The sequence below is a fragment of the Trichosurus vulpecula genome, chromosome 7, assembly GCF_011100635.1.
Source record: "Trichosurus vulpecula isolate mTriVul1 chromosome 7, mTriVul1.pri, whole genome shotgun sequence".
Taxonomy (NCBI): domain Eukaryota; kingdom Metazoa; phylum Chordata; class Mammalia; order Diprotodontia; family Phalangeridae; genus Trichosurus; species Trichosurus vulpecula.
Window position 1 is genome coordinate 240058295 of NC_050579.1, and position 22572 is coordinate 240080866.

The 22572-nt window shown below is 50.7% G+C and overlaps 2 protein-coding genes across 2 annotated transcripts; both read left to right on the forward strand.

Annotated features, from left to right (window-relative positions):
• Positions 1 to 6775: 6775 nt before the first annotated feature.
• On the forward strand, positions 6776 to 15333 carry NFKBIE (NFKB inhibitor epsilon). The gene is made up of 6 exons (XM_036766008.1): positions 6776 to 7485; positions 10335 to 10437; positions 12849 to 13071; positions 13510 to 13598; positions 13992 to 14231; positions 14648 to 15333. The coding sequence occupies exons 1-6, from the start codon at positions 7124 to 7126 to the stop codon at positions 14711 to 14713; spliced, it is 1083 nt and encodes a 360-aa protein (XP_036621903.1). The 5' UTR covers positions 6776 to 7123; the 3' UTR covers positions 14714 to 15333.
• Positions 15334 to 17048: 1715 nt separating this feature from the next.
• SLC35B2 (solute carrier family 35 member B2) lies at positions 17049 to 22516 on the forward strand. Its single transcript, XM_036769227.1, has 4 exons — positions 17049 to 17264; positions 17789 to 17982; positions 18069 to 18223; positions 20849 to 22516. Exons 1-4 carry the CDS (start codon positions 17254 to 17256, stop codon positions 21785 to 21787), a joined length of 1299 nt encoding a protein of 432 aa, XP_036625122.1. The 5' UTR covers positions 17049 to 17253; the 3' UTR covers positions 21788 to 22516.
• The last annotated feature ends 56 nt before the right edge of the window (positions 22517 to 22572 follow it).

The window sequence follows — 22572 nt, forward strand, 5'->3', positions numbered from 1 at the left end:
CCTGAGAGAGCCTTCTCCTTTGCAGCAATCCTTCTCCCCATTGGCCTGGGTCTCCATGAGAATAGGCAGAGGTCACCCCCCTCCTCAGTATTCCTAAAGACTCTTGAAGATTTGAATGGATATAGGCCAGGAGCAAAAAAAAAAAAAGGAGGGGGTGGGAATGAGGAGGGTGGGAATCAGATTGAAAGGAGACTAGGAGGCATGCTATAGGCAAAGGTTAGAACGCCAAAGTCACGCTGTAGACACCCTAGAGAACATGTCCCTGGCACTGGATGGGAAGGTACAGGTGACCAACTAAGCACATACACAAATACTTCATGTTTCTCCTTCACTTCTGCAGGTCCATAGGTTAAAGTGTGAGTGGAGGCAGGTGAAATGGGGGGGAAACAACTCAGTCACTTGAGGCCCTAGACCTTCTGGCTCTCCAGGAATATTCCTGGCCCTATGGGGATAGTGGGAACTACCAGGGAGGGTGGTATCCAAACAATTCAAGCTGATCTTCACTTTTCTATTCTCCCCCAATCTTCCTCTCTTATTCCCCTGGAACTAGCTGTATTGTGGGGTGGAAAGCACAGCATTTGGACTCAGAAAACTTGGGTGATGAGCAAATTCAGACTCTTAGTGGCTGAGTGCTCTTGGACTAGTCACTTGCCCTCTGTGGGACTCAGTTTCCTCATCTGTAAAATGAGAAGGTTGAACTACATGGTCCCTGAGATCCCTCTCAGTTCTAACGTTCTATGGCCTTTTCCAGTTACCTGGGAGCACCAGCTCAATGTTTTTGGCCTTCCCAAGGTTAACTCACCCAGACTCCTGCCCTTAACCTGGTCCAGCCCAGGACAAATACAGGAAAGATTGTGGGCTAAGGAGAAGGGAGAGAGGGAGAGCTGGTGCAGGAGCTGGAAGAGATTAACATTGGTCCTTTGTTTCAATGTGCCTCACCCCAGCACCTCTAAAGGGATCCTTCCTCACACACAACTTCACTGCCATTCCACTTTCAGTCCACTCTAGCCTATCCAAGCCTAAGTGGGGATGGAGATGGCAATTCTGACTCTAACCCCATACTAGGCTATCTCATTTTTAGTCTTTAGGATACTTGAACTCCATATTTGTCCTCAGTAATAGCTCCATCTGCCTTCTTCCCTACTGTCTTCTTCAGTTCAGTGGGGTCCAGGGTTGGAGCATGGCTTGAGGACAGACATCCTGGGTGCCTGTTCTCTAACTTCTGGCTGCCTAAAAGACAAGAGTACTCTCTCCTATGCCTTTCCCAACCTGTCGCCGCACAGCCTCAGGAAGGAGGAGGATGGGGTAAGGGGTTCTGGTTAGAGCTGCCTCTAGGACCTGCTGACCAACTGGTTGTCATGACAACAGGCATGCTTCTCATGGAGAAGCTAGATGGGGTAGGCGGAGGTATGTATGGGGGGTGGTTAAGGGGCTGGAAAACAAATGAGGGAAAGGGTACAAAGGGTTAGGAAAATTGGAGATCTGGGGATGAGACTCCTGTGGGAGGTGTCAGAGCTTCCCCTCCTGCCAAACTTTCTCTTGTCAATATTATGACTTGAGAAGAGGGTCTCCTCTCTCCCCCTTCTCAGGTGACACCCCCTCAGCTTAATAAGATTGGTCCCTTAGCCTGGTTTTCTATAGAGATTCAAGGCTCCAGAGCTGAGAAGACGGAGGGTGGCTCTATGCTGACCTCATGTGGTCAGAGATGGGGTTCCAGCATTTGGATTTTGTCCCCTAGATGCATTCCCTTTGAAGGAAGAAATCGAACACTGTTCAGTCCTGGATTGCTGTGTCTCAGTCAACAGAGGCCGAGGATCTTTGGACAGCTGGGGGGAGGGGGAGCTTAAAATCTCCCAGCTATAGTGCATATATGTTTAGGGGGAGGAAGTGGGAGGGAGGCAGACTGGAATAGAAAGGATAGAATGATATTGGAATAAAATACCTGGGCTGGAGTCTTAGCTCTTCCACTTGAGATGTGTGACTAGGCAAGTCTCTTAATGTCTCTAAGTCTCACTTTCCTCATCTGTAAAATGGATGTAATGACACTTGATCATGATGTAGGGAATAGATAGTAGATTCGGGAGTCATAAAGACCTGGGTTCAAATCCTACCTCTGAAACATGACAGCCATTTGACCTTGGGCAAGTCCCCTAATCTCTCAACTCCCTAGGTTGAACATGAATTATCTACCTGCTTTGAAGCATAGAATTTCTAAATCCCCCCAATAAATATTTGCAGTATCTACCTCATAAAGTTGTTGTGAGCATCACATGAGATTATTGATTTAAAACTTAGAGGTCAAGTAGTAAGAACATCCAAAGTGAAATAATAATGTATACAAAGTGCTTAGCAAACAATAAAATGCTATAGAGATGGAAAGTATTGATAACGACAAGGATGAAACTGGGGTGACATATTTGTACACCCACCCCTGGGCAAGATTTAAAAATTGTATTCCACCAAAAGCTTTGGGCCTTTAACACTCACTACAGAGAACAGGATTTTCTGGTACTAAAAAGATTTACACAAAGTCATCTTAAACTATCACTGCCTCCCCCTCCTCGCCCCATGGGAATAGGACCATTCTCCCAACCTTAATGCAATATGGCATCAGGCCGGGGAGCCAGACCTCCATTTACCCATAGCTTTCCTTTGATCTCATGAGGAAACATCTCATGATGGGTTCTGATCTCAATGCTTCACACTGCAGCCTTAGTCCACCAACACCAAAGCTTATTCATCCATGAGGATGCCCTCTATATGCTGCATAATTCATCCCTTCCTCCTAGCCCCAATTAGAATGATGGGGGAGAAATCACTCCGGGGGAATAAGGTAAAAGTGATTTATATATCTTCTACATACAGGCTTTCCTAAATGCCTTTAATTTATTTTGTGGATATATGATCTATGTGCCTGCTTTTATATATGCTGTCTCCCCAGTAGAATTATAAGATCATTGAGGTCAGTGCCTCGCCATTGCCTAGCACAGTGCCTACCCAATGGGAGATGTTTAATAAACATTTGTTGATTGGTTTTCTTCTCACTGTGGATGAAAGAAGGGCTGGGTTGGGTTTGCCAGGAGGGGACCATCCCCCTAAGGGAGAATTCCTAGGGATAAGGAGCATAAGAAGAAGAAAGGGAAGAGGCTGATTTCTAGTACTAGAGCTATTGACAGTAGATGAGTATTTCTTATCCAGAAAGACTATAATTCCAGTAAGATCTATCTAAAATTTCCCTAGTTTCAGGGATAAAGAAAGGAGGCTGAGTGCTGAGGGCAGTGTGCTAAATGCTGGGATGGAGCCAAGTACTGAGGACATAAGCTACATTCTGGAGTAGGGTAGCCAAGTGGTGGTAACAGGGGCTAAGAGCTGAGATGAGGCTAAAAGCTAGAGATGGGGTCCAAGTTTGGGGAATGATATTAAGTGTAAGGGGTTGGAGCTAAGTGATAAGAATGGAATATAAGTACTGGAAATGGAAGCCAAGTTCTAGAGAAAGGGCTAAGCACCTGGAGGAGGGTGCTAAACTGGGGGAACTGAGGCATTGTTTTCTCTTGCCCCTCACTCAGAGTTCTGTGCAGAGGCATTAGAAGAATTCTGGCTCCTAGGGCAAATTCAGTTTGGGGAAGGGTCTGAGGAGACCCACTCCTGAGAGTAGTTGAAGTAATCTGGAGAAAGAGGCTGTGGAAGATGAGGAGGTTGAGGAAGTGGGAGGCCAGAGTGTTTGAAGAAGATGGGCAAAGGTGGGGACAAAGTCTGTAAGTCAGACACAACTTCTTGAGGAGGGAGGGAAAAGTAACCCAGTGGTCCATAGATGACTCCAACAAGAATCTGGGATGGGTGAAACTAACTTTAAAGGTAATTGCCCGCTGAAAGAAGGGGAGGCAAGGTCTGAAAATGGCAGTGGAGAGAAAGAAGTATGCCAGCTTCCCTGTTGTCGCCACAGTATGTGAGAGATGAAGCAGCCAGCAACATAGAGGGTACCAAGAATTGAGATATCTTTAGGGAAAAGATAGCACCTTCTTCCTTTCTATGCAGAAGTGGGGGAATATTGTGTGAGATATTGCATATACTGTCAGACAAGACCAATGTGTTAGTTTGATTAACTTTGGGGATTTTAAAAATTGTTGTTATGAGGAATGAAGCCCTAGGGAAGGAGGGAGGAGGTATCTATTCAGAAGTTAAGATGATATTTTAAAAAGAGTATTAATAAAAAGATAATTCTCTAAATGAGGAAGCTAGGTTTCAGTGAGTTTCAGAAGATGGGAGAAATGCGTGTGGGGAGAAAAGATCTAGGATAAAATGGAAATTTTAAAAAATAATAGTGACTTTCAGGGTCTAGGGAGAGAGCTGAAGCTGAGATGGATTTAATAGGGGTGGGGAACCTGTGGCCTTGAGGCCATACGTGGCCCTCTAGGTCCTCAAGTGTGGCCCTTTGATGGAACCTAAACTTGTGACTACAAAGGGCCACACTTGAGGACCTAGAAGGCCACATATGGCTTCGAGGCCACAGGTTCTTCACCCCTAGTTAGTATAATAGTATGAGGGAGGCAGCTGAGGAAAGGGGTCTTTCAGAGGTAGCAGAAATAAGACAAGTAGGCCCCAGGAAGGAAAATTTTACCACAGGATGAGTGTCAGCCTTGGAGAGAAAAGTGTGGCCCATCGACCTTCCTCATTTGCCCTCTTCTGGCACAGCCTTCTCACAAGAGCCAGAAGGGGGCAGGAGTTGGTGATTTCTGAATCCACAATGAGGAGGAAGCAGTACCCCCTCCCCAGACTGTGCAAAGCTCTGGCTTCTTGACCTAGTAAGGACCTGTCTAAGAACTTCAGTTTCTTCCCCCATCCTCTTTCAGATAAATAGCCTCAGTCTCTTCAAATTTCTTAGTACACAAATGAGAGAGAGAGAGAGAGAGAAAGAGAGAGAGAGAGAATATGCATACAGGGATCTCTCTGAGAATAAAAAAAAGCAGCCACCCATTTTAGGGGGTTTTCTTTCTTTTGGGATATAGATATTACATTTAAATTTTTTAATATTCTCTGTTTCTTACATCACTACAGTATCTCATGTATCTCTCCCCCCCCCCCCAAGCGCTATCCCATAGAACAAATAATGTTGGTTTTTGGTTGGTTGGTTTGCTTTTGAGAGGAAAAAAAGTCTGTATAACTGATACATTGAGAAAGTCCAAAAATATGTGCAATGCAAAAATCTGTGTAACACCTGAGGACTTCCCACCTCCATGGAGGGGTATGCTGGGAGTTTCTTCTCACATATCTTCATTCGAGTGTATCACAGTTTTAAAAATGATTTGTTTTTATGCTTATTTATGTAGAGATGTATCAACTGGGGAAAAATGTACGTTAGGAAAATACAAGCAGATACATACTTGTGATATTGGGGGAAGAAGTCCCAAGGGAGTAAAGCAGGGGCATCCCCTCATGGATACTATTTTGAGGACTGTTGTCTAAAACACAAGTTTCCCCCACCTCCAACTAGACTCATGTCTCCAAACCTCAAAACTATCAGACTAGAGAAGAACGGAGGAGGGGGTGGAAAGAAACAGGAAGAGGGGGTGACAAACAAAAGGCTATGGAGAATTATTCAAGCTTCCCACTCCAGACTGAGGAGAGGAAGAAGGATGGTTTGCTCCTTGAGGACAGGGTCTTACTTATAGACTCTCCATAAACATTTAATGAAATCGATATAGTCTCTGAGAGATCAGGGACTACATCTTATGTGATATTTGTGTCTCCTCCATTTCTAAACACAGTGTTCTGTACACAAGTATTTAATAAAGTTTGCCCAGTGAACGAATAAAAAGGTTGAGGCCTGGGTTCTGGAGTGGATTAAGAACAGGTTTAGTCCAATACAATCACAGATGATTCTTTCCAGGGATGAACCATACAACTTTCGACATGAAATGATTATTGTTTCTCCAAAGTGCGGACCCAGAACAAATGTTTATTGCCTCTGTCCAGGGTGCCTCGTAGTATACAGTAAAGCCTTTAAAGGAGGGAAGCAGGTGCGGAGACATGAAAGCCTGGGGCACTTTTTTCCTCAGGCTAAGAATCTACAGGGGAAGAAGAGGGAGGGGAGGCATTCCTGGGGAAGAGAATAACATTCCCAGCTTCAAGGAAGTCTAGAACTTTTCTGCCTGGTTTGACTGGTTGACTGAGGTTTGTTTTCATCTTGCTAAGGAATGGGAATAGATTTATTGAATCGCCTCCACCCTTTACATTTGCTTTGATGTCTTATTCTCTTCTCATCAATCAATCGACGAGCATTTTTATTAAGCTCCTGCTACAGGCCAGGCTCTAGGTGCTAGGGATATAGGTACAAAGAAAGGCACAATCCATACCCCGCAGTGAGCTTGCGCAAGCTCCATGAGAAGTAGGGACCCCCATCTCATCTACACTCTGTATTTCCCACAGCACACAGAGCAGTTGCTCGATAAATATTTATCGTCTTATTCTGTGTTGCTTAGGACAGGGTGTTCCTAGGAGCCTAGGTGTTCCCAGGGTGTTCCTGGGAGCCCTGCCATTCTTCTGTAGGGTGTTTGGGGCGCCGTGGGTCCTGAGGGCGGAGCCTAGGTGGGACGGGGAGTGACACGGGGGGTGGGGCGTACCTGGGGCGGGGAGTTCCTGGGGTTGGGTGTCCCTGGCAAAGGGCGTTGCTATCGGCGGAGCTTGCATGGGGCGGGGAGTCCCAGGCCCCACTCAGGTCTCGGGCGCGACCAATGAGTCGATTCGGGGCGGAGCTGGGGCCGGAGCCGGCTGTCTGAGAAGCAGGAAAGGGAAAACGAAGGTATCCCCAGCCTCGGAGCATTCGCAGCCGCCGCCATCCCGCTCTTCTTGCTCTCGCTACGCGCATCCAAGCCGGAGCGCATCCAGCCTCGAGCCCAGCATCCACCTATCTCTCCGGAGCCTCCCTGGCCGGCTAAAAAGCCTCGCTCCTCCATCGTTGCAGGCTTCCCTTGCAACGCGCAGAGCCCGCAGCCTGGGAAGGAGGCCTCGGAAAGCATCCAGGCCCCGCGCCCCAGCAAGCCCAAGCCGAGCGGCGTCCGAGAGAGCCGGGGATCACCTCCCCGCACTCGGAGAGGGAGCGCAGCCGATAGCAGGGGCGCAAGCTATGTCGGAGCCTGGGAAGGGGCCGGACGAGCCCGACGAAGGCCAGTACGACTCCGGCATCGAGTCCTGGCGCTCGCTGCGCTCGCTGCCCGAGCCGCCCCTAACCTCAGCGCCCTCAGACGGCTGCCCCCCGCCCCGGACCGGGACCCGGCCCCCCTCAGGGACCAAGGAGGACCTGAAGGAGGAAGATGGGGAGCGGATGGACTCCGCCTACGGCTCCTCTTCGCTTACCGAGCCTCTGCCCCCGCTGGGGGCCCCCGAGGGAGTCGAGGGCGGGGAACCCCGAGAGCCCGAGGTCCGGGTGGGAACTCTCAGCCCGCAGCAGCTGGAGGCGCTCACCTACATATCTGAGGATGGAGACACGTGAGTTTGGGTTCCTGATGGCCTGGGTCCCCTTACACCACTGTGCCTGTCCACCAGGAGGTCCGTGATTGAGGTCCTCCCCTAAGGGGACAGCCCGGTGTTCCTCCAAAAAGCAATGAGCCACTCTGAAGTGAGAGGGGGGTGGTTACTGTCCCCAAGGCCCATTGGTGACCCACCACCCTAGACTTAAGCCATGTTCCTTTCCGGGCTGTCTACCTCCAGCCCATATCTTAGAACCTGGCATGGCCCCTCCACTAGTGTCCGTGGGTTTGGAGGGGCAGATCAGGCTGAGCTGGCTGGCCGGCCAACGTCTGCTTCTCCAAAGATTGTAGAGCAGTTTGACTGACAGAACCTCATAAATAACACCACCAACCAACCTCATAGAATGGATGAGACTGCACTATCAGTTAAGAATAAGAATGAACCAGTTTACCTGGTTCTTTCTGTGTTGGGGAGGGGGTGAGAGGGAGGAGTGCCTGTTTGTTCAATATCTAGAATTATTCCCCTCCCCCAACCTCTAGACAGTCCCAGGAAGTAAAGCTTCCCAGGGTTTGAATGAGGGGACAGAGAGGAAGGATTATAGCAGTAGGAGTTTCAAGTATTGGGGGGAAGGGGGCTGGCCCTAGGGAGATTGAGAGGGGATAGAGGCCCCTGGAGGGCAAAGATCAGGGTTGAGGTTGTGTAAGGTTTGGAGCAGTGGGGAACACAACCCCTTCACATCAGATAAACCAGGGCAAGGTCTAGCCTTTTTGCTGCCACTTCTTCCTAGGTTGAGAAAGGGGAAGTCAGGGATGAGGTCAGTGTTCTGTGCTCCCCCTCCCACCCCCAAACCTCCTTCCATCCAGCCCAGATGCTGTTTGGGAGTATAAACAATGTATGTGTGAAGGTCTGGTGCGAAAGGGGAGGAAGGAGAGCTGGTTGCCTGTGAGGGGAGAGGAAACCATCTGAGGGGAGAGTTCTTGCCCCATCTTCTTTAAGGTTAGAGAATGTTTAGGCCTAACATTCCTTCTTCGGCCTGGAGCCCAGGAGAAGTAGTATTGGCTGGGGTCTAAGGCAAAGTGTGCTTAATTATTAGGGGCGGGGCGGAGGGAGGTGGTTGGAGATGCTGCCCCACCCCCTCCAACTTCCAGATTCAGCAAACCTGTGCCTGCTAGAAGCAAAACACCTTGCTAGATTCTGAGAATCACAACGCAGATAAATCTAACCCAGGCCCTGCCCTCGGGCAAAGGGTAGGGTGGGAGTGGGCAGCAAAACATACAAAAATGGGTACAAGAATAAGGAAGAGGGTAATAAGAGAAGAGTGTGATTGGTACAAAGGAGTTCATGCTGAGGAGAAATTTGAGGACTGGAAGATGCTACTTGCTCTTGGCCTTGAGGCCACCCACATGCCTGAAAACTGGTGGTCTTGTCTAGGCCTGGATCCATGCAGGTCTAGGGTGAGTAGCACTGCACCAGGTTTCTCAAGGTCCCCTACACTCTACCCCTTTGAGATTAGCCCTCAGGCACTCGACTGAACAAATATCTTCCACTGTTTCAAAGGGTGTGGGTAAAATCCATGAAGTTGGAGAGAGGGGGTTAAACCTAAAATAATATATAGGGTTGAAAGTCAGATTACTGGAATGAGAGCCTGGGACCAACTTCTGGGGTTTTCAGAAGCATCGAGAAGGAAGACAGGATAGAGACATTAGCGTGCAGGGCTAGGTGTTGAGAATTCTGGGCTTGTTCCCCAGAGGGGTTCCCTTAATGGAGTTGTCAGACTGGGGGGACAAGGGGAGGGTACTTCCCCTCAGAGGGGTCTAGGGTAGGGGAGGTATGAGAAGTGGGAAAAGAGGAAGTCAGAGGAAGGAAGATGAGGGAAGGAGGGAGGTGGCTTCTGGAATGTGACCCAGAGAGCACAGCCCAGAGCAGAAAGGGGATTTCCAGAGCGTGCTCCTCCTCCCAGGACTGTCCCAGCCCCAGCCCGCCCTCCCTGCCTGCTGTCAGTCTGAGCCCTGACCCCAGCCTTGGCTCTCTATGGACCCATCTACCTTGATCACCCACCCCAGCTGTTCTGGTCCAAGCCATCCCCGCCCCCTTCCTTCCACTTCTCCTTTCCCAGCTGTTAGGGGGGAAACCCCAGTCCCTGGGACTTTCCCTCCCATCTGTCTCTCCCCCCTCTTATCCTCTCCCGTAGTAGAAGGGTGGGCTAAGCCAAGACTTACACCACCACTCCGAGTTCCTTCAAATAGACCATCTACCCTCTACCTCTAGGGGTCTGGTAACGTCCAACCTCAAGGGTGGGAGGAGCAATCATGAGCAAACAGGCCAGGTTGCCACCTAGGCAACCCAGACACCTAGTGTCTGTACCAGGCACCAGCAAACTTGGCGTCCAGCCGTGAGAGCAGACACTCTATAATTAGTGAACAGGGAGTTCCCTCAGTGGGTACCCCTTATCCCCTTGTCTCTGGGGATGATGTATGTGGGTCCTCTGAGAAAGGTGGTTCAAGCTGATGCTTCTTTCCTATCTCTTCTACTTTCTGGGGTAGAGTAAGAACATCAGGGCAGCACTGGGCCTGGAAACCCCCTTTCCCCTTTTCACTTTGGTTATGAGCTAACTCACAGGGGCAACTTTGGGGGCAGGGACAAAAGGGTCAGGGTAGGACAAGAGGGGGATCAAATCAGTCTTTACCCTTACCCCAATCCTCCAGAATCCCTTAAGAAGGAAGGGGAAATCCAGAGTCCATTTCCTCTCTTAGACTTTCACTTCCTATCCTTACCTGTTGTGTCATTGTTCCACGGATTCCCAGACTATCCTCACCATCCTGGGCACTCTGACATTCACTCTTGCCCCCTGCCTTGCCTCCCCTCAGGCTGTTACACCTGGCTGTGATCCATGAGGCTCCCACGGTGTTGCGCTGCTGCCTAGCTCTGCTGCCCCAGGAAGTCCTGGACATACAAAATGACCTTTTTCAGGTGGGTAGATGAAGCATGAAGACCGTGCAAGGGCACCGTCCTACGTCCACCCCGCCAACAGACTCCTTGAGCAGAGTGGCTTCCCTGGTCCTTCCCCCATGAGAGTCTGGGGCCAAGCCTGATTGTTCATTCTGTGAGCATTTATTATGCTTTGCCCTTGAGGAGATTATATTATATTGGGAAGAAACTATGTGAACTCTGGAAGGCTAGGGACCAGCTAGGGACTGCCTAGGGACTGGCCCTACAAAGATGAAGAGGCTCCCTTTCCCAATGCAGTAAGACATTTCCCCTACACCCTAGTGCCTTGCCTCAGTCCCATAGCCTGAGTGGTTGAAGGCAAAGCACTTTCTGTATATTAGCTTATTTCATTCTCACAACAACCCTCGGAGGCAGGTCCTGTGATTTCTCCCATTTTATGGGTGAGGAAACTGGCCCAGGTAGGCACAAGTTATGTGACTTGCCCAGGGACATATAATTAGTAAGGCCCTGAGACACGATTTGAACCTAGGACTTCCTGGCTCCAGTTTTGCATTCATGAGGCTACAGCTACTTCTTGTACATAGAAAAGTAGATATAAAATACAGAATAAAATGATTTCTTTGAGGAGGTTGCTAGTAGCTGGGTGTGGGGAGGGGTTTGGTGGTGGTGGAAATCAGGGTAGGCTTCCTATAGGAGGTAGCATTTAAACTGAGCTTTGAAGGAAGCTAGGGGTTTTATGAGGATTTTGTCACTTATTTTGTGAGCAAGCTAGATGGCTCAGTGGACAGAGAGTTCTGGGTCTCAAGTCAGAAAGACCTGAATTCAAATGCAGCCACAGACAGTTACTAGCTGTATGACCCTGGGTAAGTCACTTGACTCTGTTTGCCTTATTCCACTGGAGAAGGAAATGGCAAACAACTCCAGTGGTTTAGGGTAGCTAGGTGGAGCAGCCTAGGCCTGGAGTCAGGAAGACCTGAGTTCAAATCCAGCCTCAAACATGTACTAGCTGTGTGACCCTGGGTAAGTCACTTGACTCTGCCTTATTCCACTGGAGAAGGAAATGGCAAACAACTCCAGTATCTTTGCCAAGAAAACTCCACGGACAGCACGGTCCACAGGGTCAGGAAGAGTCAGACATGACTGAACAACAACAAGGGATTTTTATAAGAAGGAGAGGCATATAAGAGAGGTGTACATCCCAGGTTTCAGGTGACAGCCTGGACAAAAGGCATCGAGACAGATGGGTGACAGCCAATAGAGAGTTTGGCTCTTAAAGGACAGCACTATGTAATAAACCTGGAAGGGTAGGCGAGATAAATTCAAAATAAAAAAAAAGGTAGGCTAGAGCCCAGTTGTGACGAGGATCCTATAGCACAGGGAAGAAGGGAGCCCCGGTAGCTTCTTGAGCAGGAGATGACATGGCATCAGGTGCATCAAGGTGGCTGCTTTGAGGAACAATTGCTATTCCTCAGTTTCCTTATCTACAAAACAGGAACAAATAAGAACCTTCCTTCCAGAGTTGATGTGAGGATCGAAGGGGGTGTTTGTATGGGGAGCGGGTTGCTGTCGTTGCTTTTGCCTTAATATCTAGGGTGGCCTGTCTTCCCACCAAGCTCGAAATCCTAGTCATCCATAGGGAGGGAATATCCAATGTTGTCTTCCTCTCACCCCCAGGAAAGGAGTAATACGCTCCATAGGGTCTGCCCACTGTCCTTCGAGGCTTGGTCTCCTGGAGGTTGGAGGTTGAAATGAGGCCTCTGAGCGGGCCGTCTTTACAATCTGGACTCAGACCCTCACCAGCTCTATCCACTGCACCACCTAGCTTCCCTCCCAGTGCTCTAGACAACTCTCAGAAAATAAACTGTAGGGGCAGCTAGGTGGCTCGGTGGGTGGAACACCGGCCCTGGAGTCAGGAGGACTTGAGTTCAAATCCGGTCTCAGACACTTACTAGCTGTGTGACCCTAGGCAAGTCACTTAACCCCCAATTGCCTCCAAAAACAAACAAACAAAAAATTGTAAAGAAAGTAAGAACCTGCACTGATCAAGGAAGTTTCCTCCCCAAGTAGTTTACTCCACCAATGAAATCCCAGGTTTAGTCCTTCTCTGACCTATGTATCTCCCTGGGTTGTTGTGAAAAGTTCTTTTTAAATAACATGTGTGTATGGTAACACTGAGGTTAGGGCTCTGAAGGGGTATCTATGTTTGTCCACTCCTGCCCCATTCTCCAGGGGAGACCCATAAGTAAGGTTTTGATGAAGCTTCTATGGAAAGGAATATATAATATATGATAACTTATAATAACTTGACCTCTGAGAATGAAAAGGGGAGATTGTAGGGGATCTAAGTACTTCCCAGAGGCAGGGGATTAGAGAGAATAACCTCCATAACACCTCCCTTCCCCACCTCTCTTTCCATTCTCTGGTGCCTACAGACAGCCCTGCACTTGGCAGTGTACCTGGACCAGCCCAGCACAGTCCGGGCCCTAGTGCAGAAAGGGGCAAGCCAGACACTTCAGGACAGGCACGGGGACACGGCCCTGCACCTGGCCTGTCAACACCAGCACCTGGACTGCGCCCGCTACCTCTTGGAGGCCACACCTGATCGGAGTCGGAGCCAACATCACCATCCGGAGCTCCGGCTGCAAAACTGGCAAGGTATGATGATGCGTCTGCTGAAGGGGATGCCACCGAGGTGGGGATGGGGCATTACCCGCTTGTGAGAGGAGACAGAGAGGAAATGGAAAGCTCTTAGAGCTCGACCTGACGACAGGAAGACTTGGGTTCTACACCCACTTACTGACTATGTCACCCTGGACAAGGCATTTTAACCTCCCTCAGACTCAGTTTCCTCATCACATTGTTGTTGTGAGGCTCAAATAACATAAGTAAAGTGCTTTTGCAAACCTTAAAGAATTATTACCAGGATCAACATTACTAGGAAAAATTATTCTTACTAGGAAATCAGTAGGGATCAAATAATGTAAGGCGCTTTGCAAACCTTAAAGTGGTGTTGTTACTGTGGTTGTGACTCCCTACGTGAGCTCCTAGCATGGTTGGGCTGCTCTCTTGACTCCCCCTTTCCTTCCTGCTCAGGCTTGGCCTGCCTACACCTCGCTACTTTGCAGAGAAATCGGCAGCTGATGGAATTGCTTCTCCAGAACGGGGCTGACATTGACATCCAGGTGAGTAGCCAGGTTCATCCCCTTCTCCAGCCAACCTTAGACTCATTTGAGTGTCCGGAATACCCAGAAAGTTCCCTCTTTCCTCAGTGGCTCCAAGGAGGAAGCTGCAGCAGAGAAATGGTGGCAGGGCTGGGGGAGGGGAGCCCTCTACTCCAGAAGGTTGAGGGGGATGAAGGATGAATGTAACCAGTTCCTCTCGGGGCTGTCCTCTGGGCATTTTCTACCACCCTTCCCTAGCCCCTTCCTTTTATGTGTCTCCTCCTGTTACAGTGTAAGCTCCTTAAGAGCAGACACTGTCTTTCTCTTTTTATTTGTATTCTTTGTATATAGTAAGTGCTTAATGAAAACTACTTGGCCAACTGACTGATCAGTGATGTCTGTGATCCCCGACAGGAGGGCACCAGTGGGAAGACGGCCCTTCACCTGGCCGTGGAGACTCAAGACAGGGCATTGGTGCGGTTCCTGCTTCGGGCAGGGGCTCGGGTGGATGCCAGAATGCACAACGGCTGTACCCCCCTCCACCTGGCCGCTGGGCGCCATCTTTCGGGCATTGCTGCCACTCTGTGCCAGGCGGGTGCTGACTCCTTGCTCCGGAATGTCGAAGATGAGACACCGCAGGACCTCGCTGAAGATGTAAGTACAGTTCCTCTCCCACTCCGTACCCCCAGAACACTGAACTAGGAGTAAGAAGACCTAGGTTCTTGTCTGAGTGAGCCTCACTTTTCTCTGTCGTAAAATGAAAGGCTCGGACCAGGTGATCCCTGAAGTCCTTTCCAGCCCTAGCTTCTGCATGTGCTGTATCAACCTCAGCGCACAGGGGCTGCCTATGGGGCAGGATGGCTGTTAGTATCTTAATTTCACTCAAAAACCGCAAGAATCCTCCCCACGAAGGAATTGGGAAGCAGCTGCTGGATCCCTGCCCACTCCAACAGACTCTGGGAATTCCATCTTCTTCCCTCCAGCCCATACCCTGGACCCATTTGTGCCTTCCCCACCTCCTGTTTCCCTTAGCCCTCTAACTAGCCTGTCTCTCTCTTCTGTCCCTCCAGCCTCTCACTCTCCTGCCATTTGATGACCTGAAGATTTCTGGGAAGCCACTGCTATGTACTGACTGAAGCCAGGCCTGGGCCCTTATGGCCTCCTTCCTCAACCCAACCTCCTCAACTGGACACTGCCTGCGCCCCAGCTCACAAGGGTGATCAGCAGCAGCTCTGGGCCTTTCACTGTCTTCATTGTCCTATCAGATGGGGTTGGCATGGGTGCGAAGGCCTCTGAGAGATGGGATCGGCAGCTATGGGCTGAGCAGAGTCTCTATGAGCTGAGAGGACTCAGGATCCCAAGGAACAGACAAAGAAACCATACCACAGAGGCAGTTTGGGAGGAAATCAACTTTCTTAGACTCAGTCATCACGGGAAGGAGGAGTGAGATGTTTGCAACAACAGGGGTCCTCTTTCCCCTTTACAAATATGGAGCCAGAGACTCGACCCAGGCTGGTTTACTCAGGAGCTGTAGCCCTGTTACTGGGAACACTTCCAGAACAAGCCTGAAGCCAGGTGGCTGAGGGAAGAGGATCACCAGGAGTTTGTCCGTAGGAAAACCCTCTCTCGTTGCAGAGGATTAGTAGGAAATAGTTGTTTAAGGCACTTCTGTGAGAGAAACTCTGGACTGTGTTTTGAGGAAGGAGAGTGATATGACACTAAAAAAGCTGAGTGTTTTTGACTGTTTTTCCCCCAACTCCTTCTCTCTTGATTTTTAAAAATACCTTCTCAGCAAATCAGACAACAGGTCAGAAGGCTCAGAGAATAGTCCTAGACAGGAAAGGGACGGAGAGAGCCCTATGGTGTGATGGAAAGAGCAGCAGATTTGGGGTCAGGGTCCTGGGTTCCAGTCCAAGTTCTGCCACAGTGAGTGTGTGATGTTGGCCAAGTTCCTTCATCTCTCTGGGCCTCAGTTTCTTTATCTGTCAAACTGTAGGGGTTAGACTAGATGACATCTAGGGGGCCTTCCCAGCTCTAGTCTCTGACCCTTTGGCTGACTGAGAATCAGCCCTCCTCACTCTCCCTCCAATCCCTTCCCTCCCTCTCTGTCTCTGCCAGCCTAAACCCCTTGTCCAGCACGTTGGTACTGTGGGAAAAGAACAGAGGAAGAGGGAAAGAGTGCCCCTGCCCTTCACTATCTGAGCAGGGCAAGAGAGGGTACAGTGCTGAACTTGGAGGCAGGAAGACCTCAGTTCAAATCCTGCCTCAGACACTGACTGTCTGCCTCAGTTTCCTTAAATGTAAATCGAGGACAATTATAGCACCTACTTTGCAGGGTTGTAGTTGAGGATCAAAGAAGATAATAGATGTATAAAGCTCTTCACACAGCGCCTGGCGTATAGTAGGTGCTTATAAATGTTTGTTCCCTTCCCGTCTCAACTTACAGATGAAGAAACAGGCTCAGAAGAAATGACTCTGCCAAGGTCCCAAGGGTCTTCTGACATCAGAACTAGTTTATTTCACTGGGTCATGAAGGAATAAGTGTCTACAAGATGGGGGGGGGGGGGAGGAAATGTACATGTGTGTAGCTTTGTGAAGTCAGTGAGTCAGTAAACATTCATTAAGCGCCTACCAGGTGCAGAGCTCCGTGCTTAGCCCTGGGATTACAAAGAAAGGCCAAACATAGCGCCTGCCCTCGGGGCGTTTACACTCCATCGGAGGAGATATTAGAGCGTGCAAACATCTCTGTACAGACAACACACATACAGAACATTGAGAAACAGGTGGCGGGTGCTAGCATTAGGGGGACCGGGCCAGGCTTGCCGTGGGGACCCGGGAACACGCAGGGAGCGGGGAGTGGGGAGAGGAAGGGTCTGTTTATAGAGTCTGAAACAGAACAATGCCTTCAGGCAGTGGAGCAAATGGGGCCTGGAAGTAACTAAAACGTCTTTTAGACCAATTCCCTAATTTTATAGATGGAAATTGAAGTCGAAGGAGAAAAAAAATGTCTTTGCCTCTGAGGGCAAATGGGTGTAAGGGGATGAGTCAAGTTGGAAGAAAACGATCTGGGGGCTCCCGGGGGACCGCAGGCGTGGTAGTGGAGAAGAGGGTTGCAAATTTCCAGGGACAGTGGGCGGCTCAGGCGCTCTGGAGCGTGCCTCGGAGCTAGAGTTCCCCGCTCAGACCACGAGGGGGCGCTGCGGATCAGGGTTCTGGTCGTCCCCGAGGCTGCCTGAGTGCCGCTTTCTCCGCGCCGCGGAGCTGAAGCTCCCCGGTAGATCAGGAGGTGGCGCAGCTGGGCCGGAGGCCCCGAGGCCCACTCTCAGGCGCTGAATGCGGCTTTCTTTGCGCCGCGGAGCACGGACCGCCAGGGGGCGCCGCGACGCAGTGTCCCGATGGGGCCCCCGAGGCTGCATTCCCCCTCCCATCCGTCGGGCGGCGCTGCAGAGGGGGCGGTGCCTGCTCCAGGCTGTGTTGCGTGGCAGGAGCCGGAGGAGCCCCGGGAGGCGGGGAGGCTGGTGGATGACACTTCCGGCAGCCGCTCAAGTTTAGGGGAGGAGGAAGCGGCGGCGGCGGCGGCTCCCCGGGAACCTCAGAATCCTCCCCCTCTCCCTTCCCCCCCTCCCCCGTGTGCCCCGGATTCCCCTCCCCCCTTCCCCCCGCGGCGGCCGCGACCATGGAACGCAGGTGAGCACGAGCGGCCGGGCCCCCCACGTGACCTACTCCCTCATCCTCCACGTGACCACCCTCAGAACGGAGCGGGCGAGGAGGAAGCCCCGGGGTGGGGGTGGGGGGGAGACAGGGAGGAGGATGAGGATGAAGAAGGAGATAAGGAGGGCGAGAGGAGCTGGGAGGAGGATGGGCGGCGGGGACGGATGCGCGGTGAGCCTGAGCAGGGAACAGAGCGGGCTTGTGTAGCCCGAGGGGCGGGCCCATCCCTGGGGACCAGGGAAGGAGGGGCGCCCCGCTGCCACCCCCCAGCCCAAAGAGAGCATCTTTGTTCAGGCTGCGGGAAGGAAGGCTCTTTGGTGGGCTCCCCATCCCCCCCTCCCCGTGTCCCTGCTGAGTGGAGGCCACTCCGGAGCCTCATCAGAGTGCAGGCTGGGGAGCCCCCTTCGCCCAGAGGGGCCGCTCCCGGGGGGCTCGGGGAGGAGGAGGAAGGTGTCGGGGTTCGGGGTCACACGCTCGCGTCTTCGTCCTTTGCCTCGCAGGTGGTGGGCGGTGGTGGTGCTGGTCACTCTTCCCAGTCTGGGAATGGGAGGGGAGGCTCCGGAAGCCGCCCCGGAACCCTGGACCGAGTTCTGGGTCGTCAGGTTCCTGGTGAACGCCGCGGGCTACGCCAGCCTCCTGGTGCCCGGTTACTTCCTGGTCCAGTACTTCAAGCGGAGGAATTACCTGGAGACAGGTGCGTCGGGGGCTCGGAGCGGGGTCACGATGTGGGGGGTGGGGGGCGATGGCGGCCATCCTGACCCCGCTGAACCCCTTCCCCAGGCCGGGGCCTCTGCTTCCCCGTTATACGGGACTGTGTCTTTGGCAATGAGCTGAAGCCTGCGGACGAAGCCCCGGCGGCCCCCCGAGCCGAGCTGACGGAGACCACCAGAGGCCGACAGCTCCTCAAGCTGCTCTTCTGCACCGGGGGGCTTCAGGTAGGTCCGTTCACCGTTTGCAGCAGTCGGGGGCCCAGGATTCAGCATGAAGGGCTGTTTGGCTGTCTTTGGGGCTGGTTGTGCCATTAACGCAGGCCCCAGGACCCCTGGATCATGCTCGACTTTCCATCAGATATTCTGCAGCCTCAGACCGGGTATAGACCCCAAGAGGCTGGGTTAGGAAGAAAGGAAAGATTGGCTCCAGTAGTGGGTCCTGCGTGGTAGACACGACACTGACAGGCATGTGTAAAATCTCCTTTGATCCTCAGTTACAACCCTGCAAAGTAGGTGCTGTTATCCCCATCCCGAATTTGAAGAAACTGAGGCAGACAGTCACACAGTCAGTGTCTGAGGCAGGATTTGAACTGAGGTCTTCCTGCCTCCAAGTTCAGCACTGTACCCTCTCTTGCCCTGCTCAGATAGTGAAGGGCAGGGGCACTCTTTCCCTCTTCCTCTGTTCTTTTCCCACAGTACCAACGTGCTGGACAAGGGGTTTAGGCTGGCAGAGACAGAGAGGGAGGGAAGGGATTGGAGGGAGAGTGAGGAGGGCTGATTCTCAGTCAGCCAAAGGGTCAGAGACTAGAGCTGGGAAGGCCCCCTAGATGTCATCTAGTCTAACCCCTACAGTTTGACAGATAAAGAAACTGAGGCCCAGAGAGATGAAGGAACTTGGCCAACATCACACACTCACTGTGGCAGAACTTGGATTGGAACCTGGGACCCCGACCCCAAATCATTCTTTCCACACCACCGTGGTGCTATGAGTAGAGGGTTTAATATGCCATATCTCCCTGGTGAGGGGATGTGGCATATCTGCCCCTTCTCCTTAGTAATCTGTGCTTTAGACTGTAAAGTTGGGCTGTGGGGTGAGTGTTTTTGTAGCTCATCAGTCAGCATGCCTTTGTTAAATGCCCGCAGTGTGCCAGACACTGTAATTAGTGCTGGGATTGTAAGGCAAAGCATGATTCCTGCCCTCAAGGAGTTCCCAGTTTATGTATAAACTGTATACAGGATAGATTGGGAGATAATCCACAGAGTCAGGGTGGTAGAATTAAGAGGGATCAGGAAAGGTTTCATCGAGAAGATGGCAGGTGGTGGCCAGGACTTGAAAGAAGGCGGGAGGAGATGGGGAGAGGGAGCACCCCAGGCATGGGTGATAGTCTGTGAAAATGCCCCATGTTGGGAGGTGGGGAGCAGGGTCACTGGATCACAGAGGAAGCAGAGTGGTGTCAGGTGAAAGATGACTGGACAGGTCATGAAGGGTTTTGAATGCTAATCGGAGTATTTGATATTCGATCCTAGAGGACATGGGGATGCACTAAAGTTTATTGGATAAGCGGGGGATGTGGTCAGTCAGACCTGCACTTAAGATCGGTTTAGCAGCTAAATGGAAGGTGGACTGGAGAGGTCAGAGGGTGTGAGGTCATGAGGGCCTGCACTGGGGTGGTGGCAGTATCACAAGAGAGAAAGCCAAAGAGATCATAAAGTGAGATAAAGAAAGGGAGAGGAGGACACTGTATAGCGCCCTGGAGGACACACCTACCATTAGTAGACATGACTTGGACAATGATCCAGCAAAGGAGACTGGGAAGGAACAGTCAGGCAGGAGGGAGAACCAGGAAAGAGTGATGTCAGGAGAGAAAGAAACTCAAGGACAAGAGGGTGATGGATATCGCCCGGCTTGTGCTGACAACTGCCCCATTCTCACTCTCCTCCTCTTTAAGATCTGTTTTCCCAAATATTGATGCTGGCCATGGAGGATCTAGTAGGAGACCCCTGGGATGGTAGGCAGAAGACCTAGATCCTCTCCATGCTCTGTTTTGTGACCTTAGAGCACTTGGTGGTTAGAAAAGAGGTGGGCGTGATCCCTGTCTTTATCTCTGTCTGCCATAGTTGGATTAAGTATTAGATAATAAATGAATCTGTATTTCAGAAGTACTGTTAACTCACTCACCTGTACTGATTAACATGTTTGACTTGTGATACAGGGGTGTGTGTTTGTGTGTGTACACATATATACACTCTCTCTGTACAGATCCCCTACATTGACAAATTAACTCAAAGCATTGTGATTTCACCTTTATCAAGGCAGACTAGGCAGGCTTAAACATTTGTATAACTCTGTGAAGAATCAAAAATCAAATGCAACTATTAGATGAGATACACAAAATTGGAAATAATAGAGGACAAAGTCGTGAAGTCACCAAGCAGTGATAGTCCTGCAGATGGAGCTTGTGCTTTTCCAGTTTCCCATAGTCCCTCAGGGTAGCAATGGCCAGGCTACTTCTTGTCCTTTGCAGTAATGCAAGGCTCTCTAGAAGCATAACCAAAGAAAACAGGCCCAGAGCTGATTCCACATGTCAGTTAATTTCTGACTTGAAAGGGAATGACTGTCTAGTCCCAGTAAGCATTTATAAAGATAACAGAGTGGACTCTAAAGCAAGAGATAATTGTTTTAATAGTGGTATTGACTTTTCTCTGGAAAGGGAAGATTGTCATCTCTTTTGCCTCCTAAACTCACCTCACCTCTTTAATCTCTCCTCTCTGTATCTTTCTCCCCACTTTTGGCCTCTTTCACTCTACCCTGTTAATGGGTTCTTAACATATCTCTCCCATTTCTCCCAGGCATCATACCTGACTTGGGGTGTACTACAGGAGCGAGTAATGACCCGAAACTATGGGGCTACAGATAAAATGCCTGGAGAGCGTTTCACTGACTCCCAGTTCCTGGTGCTGATGAACAGAGTGCTAGCACTGACGGTGGCTGGCCTGTGTTGTGTGCTCTGCAAACAGCCTCGGCACGGGGCACCCATGTACCGCTACTCCTTTGCCAGCCTGTCCAACATCCTTAGCAGCTGGTGCCAGTACGAGGCCCTCAAGTTCGTCAGTTTCCCCACACAAGTGCTGGCAAAGGCCTCCAAAGTGATCCCCGTAATGCTGATGGGCAAACTGGTATCCCATCGCAGCTATGAGCACTGGGAATACCTGACTGCTGGCCTTATTTCCATTGGAGTGAGCATGTTCCTGCTGTCCAATGGGCCTGAGCACTATTTTTCCCCAGCCACCACTCTCTCAGGCTTCATCCTGCTTGCTGGCTACATCCTTTTTGACAGCTTTACCTCCAACTGGCAAGATGCCCTATTTGCTTACAAGATGTCCTCAGTGCAGATGATGTTTGGGGTCAACCTCTTTTCTTGCCTGCTCACAGTGGGCTCACTGATACAGCAAGGGGCTTTGGTGGAGGCCATGAGGTTCATGGGGAGACACGGAGAGTTTGCTGCCCACGCGCTGTTGCTATCCATCTGTTCAGCCTTTGGTCAGCTCTTCATTTTCTATACCATTGGGCAGTTTGGTGCTGCCACTTTCACGATTATCATGACCCTGCGCCAGGCTTTTGCTATTTTTCTCTCTTGTCTCATTTATGACCACGCTGTCACTGTGGTGGGGGGTCTGGGCATGGCTGTTGTCTTTTTTGCTCTCTTCCTTCGAGTGTATGCCAAAGGGCGCCTGAAACAGCGGGGAAAGAAGGTACCTCCAAATGAGGCTCCAATACAAAAGGTCTGAGACAAGAGAAAATGGTTTACGAAGAAGTAACCTTTTATTTTGGATTTTCTTCCTTTTGTGGCTGGAGAAGGGTTTCTTTTAAGGTCACACACCAGCTCCTGCAAATGTTGGGGTCTGGGGGCAACCTCCACCTTTGCCTTAAGAATCAAGAGTCCTGATTTCAAGGTACTGGTTTTCTTATGAACCCGGCCCTCCCCGCCCCATGCAGTATTCAGTTTGCTAAAACTACTCTTACTCCCTGCTGACCGGTTTCTACTGTTCTCTCCATTCCAACTCCTCTCCTTAGTGCCAGGCCAGCACAACCTCATCATGTAGCTCTGGCTCTAATTACTCCCTCCTGACCCTTGAGAGCTGTATATTCCTTCCCTGGTGAGAAAAGCACAAGGGTTCCAAGCTGCTGCTGGTCCCCAGTGGGAGTGAAAGAAGGCTGTTGGAGACGGCCTCACCAAACCCATTTATTAGCTCTCCCTATCGGGCCAAGCCCAGGTTTTGGTACTTCAAATTGTAACTTTTAATCAATTAAAAAATGCTGCAAGGGGGATGGACCCTGTGTATGCATTGGGAACAGGGTGGGAGCAAATGGGTGGGGACCAGCTTACCAGTCAACCTCACTGCCAAGCAGATTTGTACTGCATCTGTTTCCTGAAACTGCCAACAAACTTGAATTTTGGTGATTGTGGGTAAATATATTAAAACTTCCCAGGAGAAATAAACTCAGGTTTGAAGTAATAGTGGGGTCTTCCCTTTCTTAACTCAAGATCTCCAACCACCCATTCATTATTTGC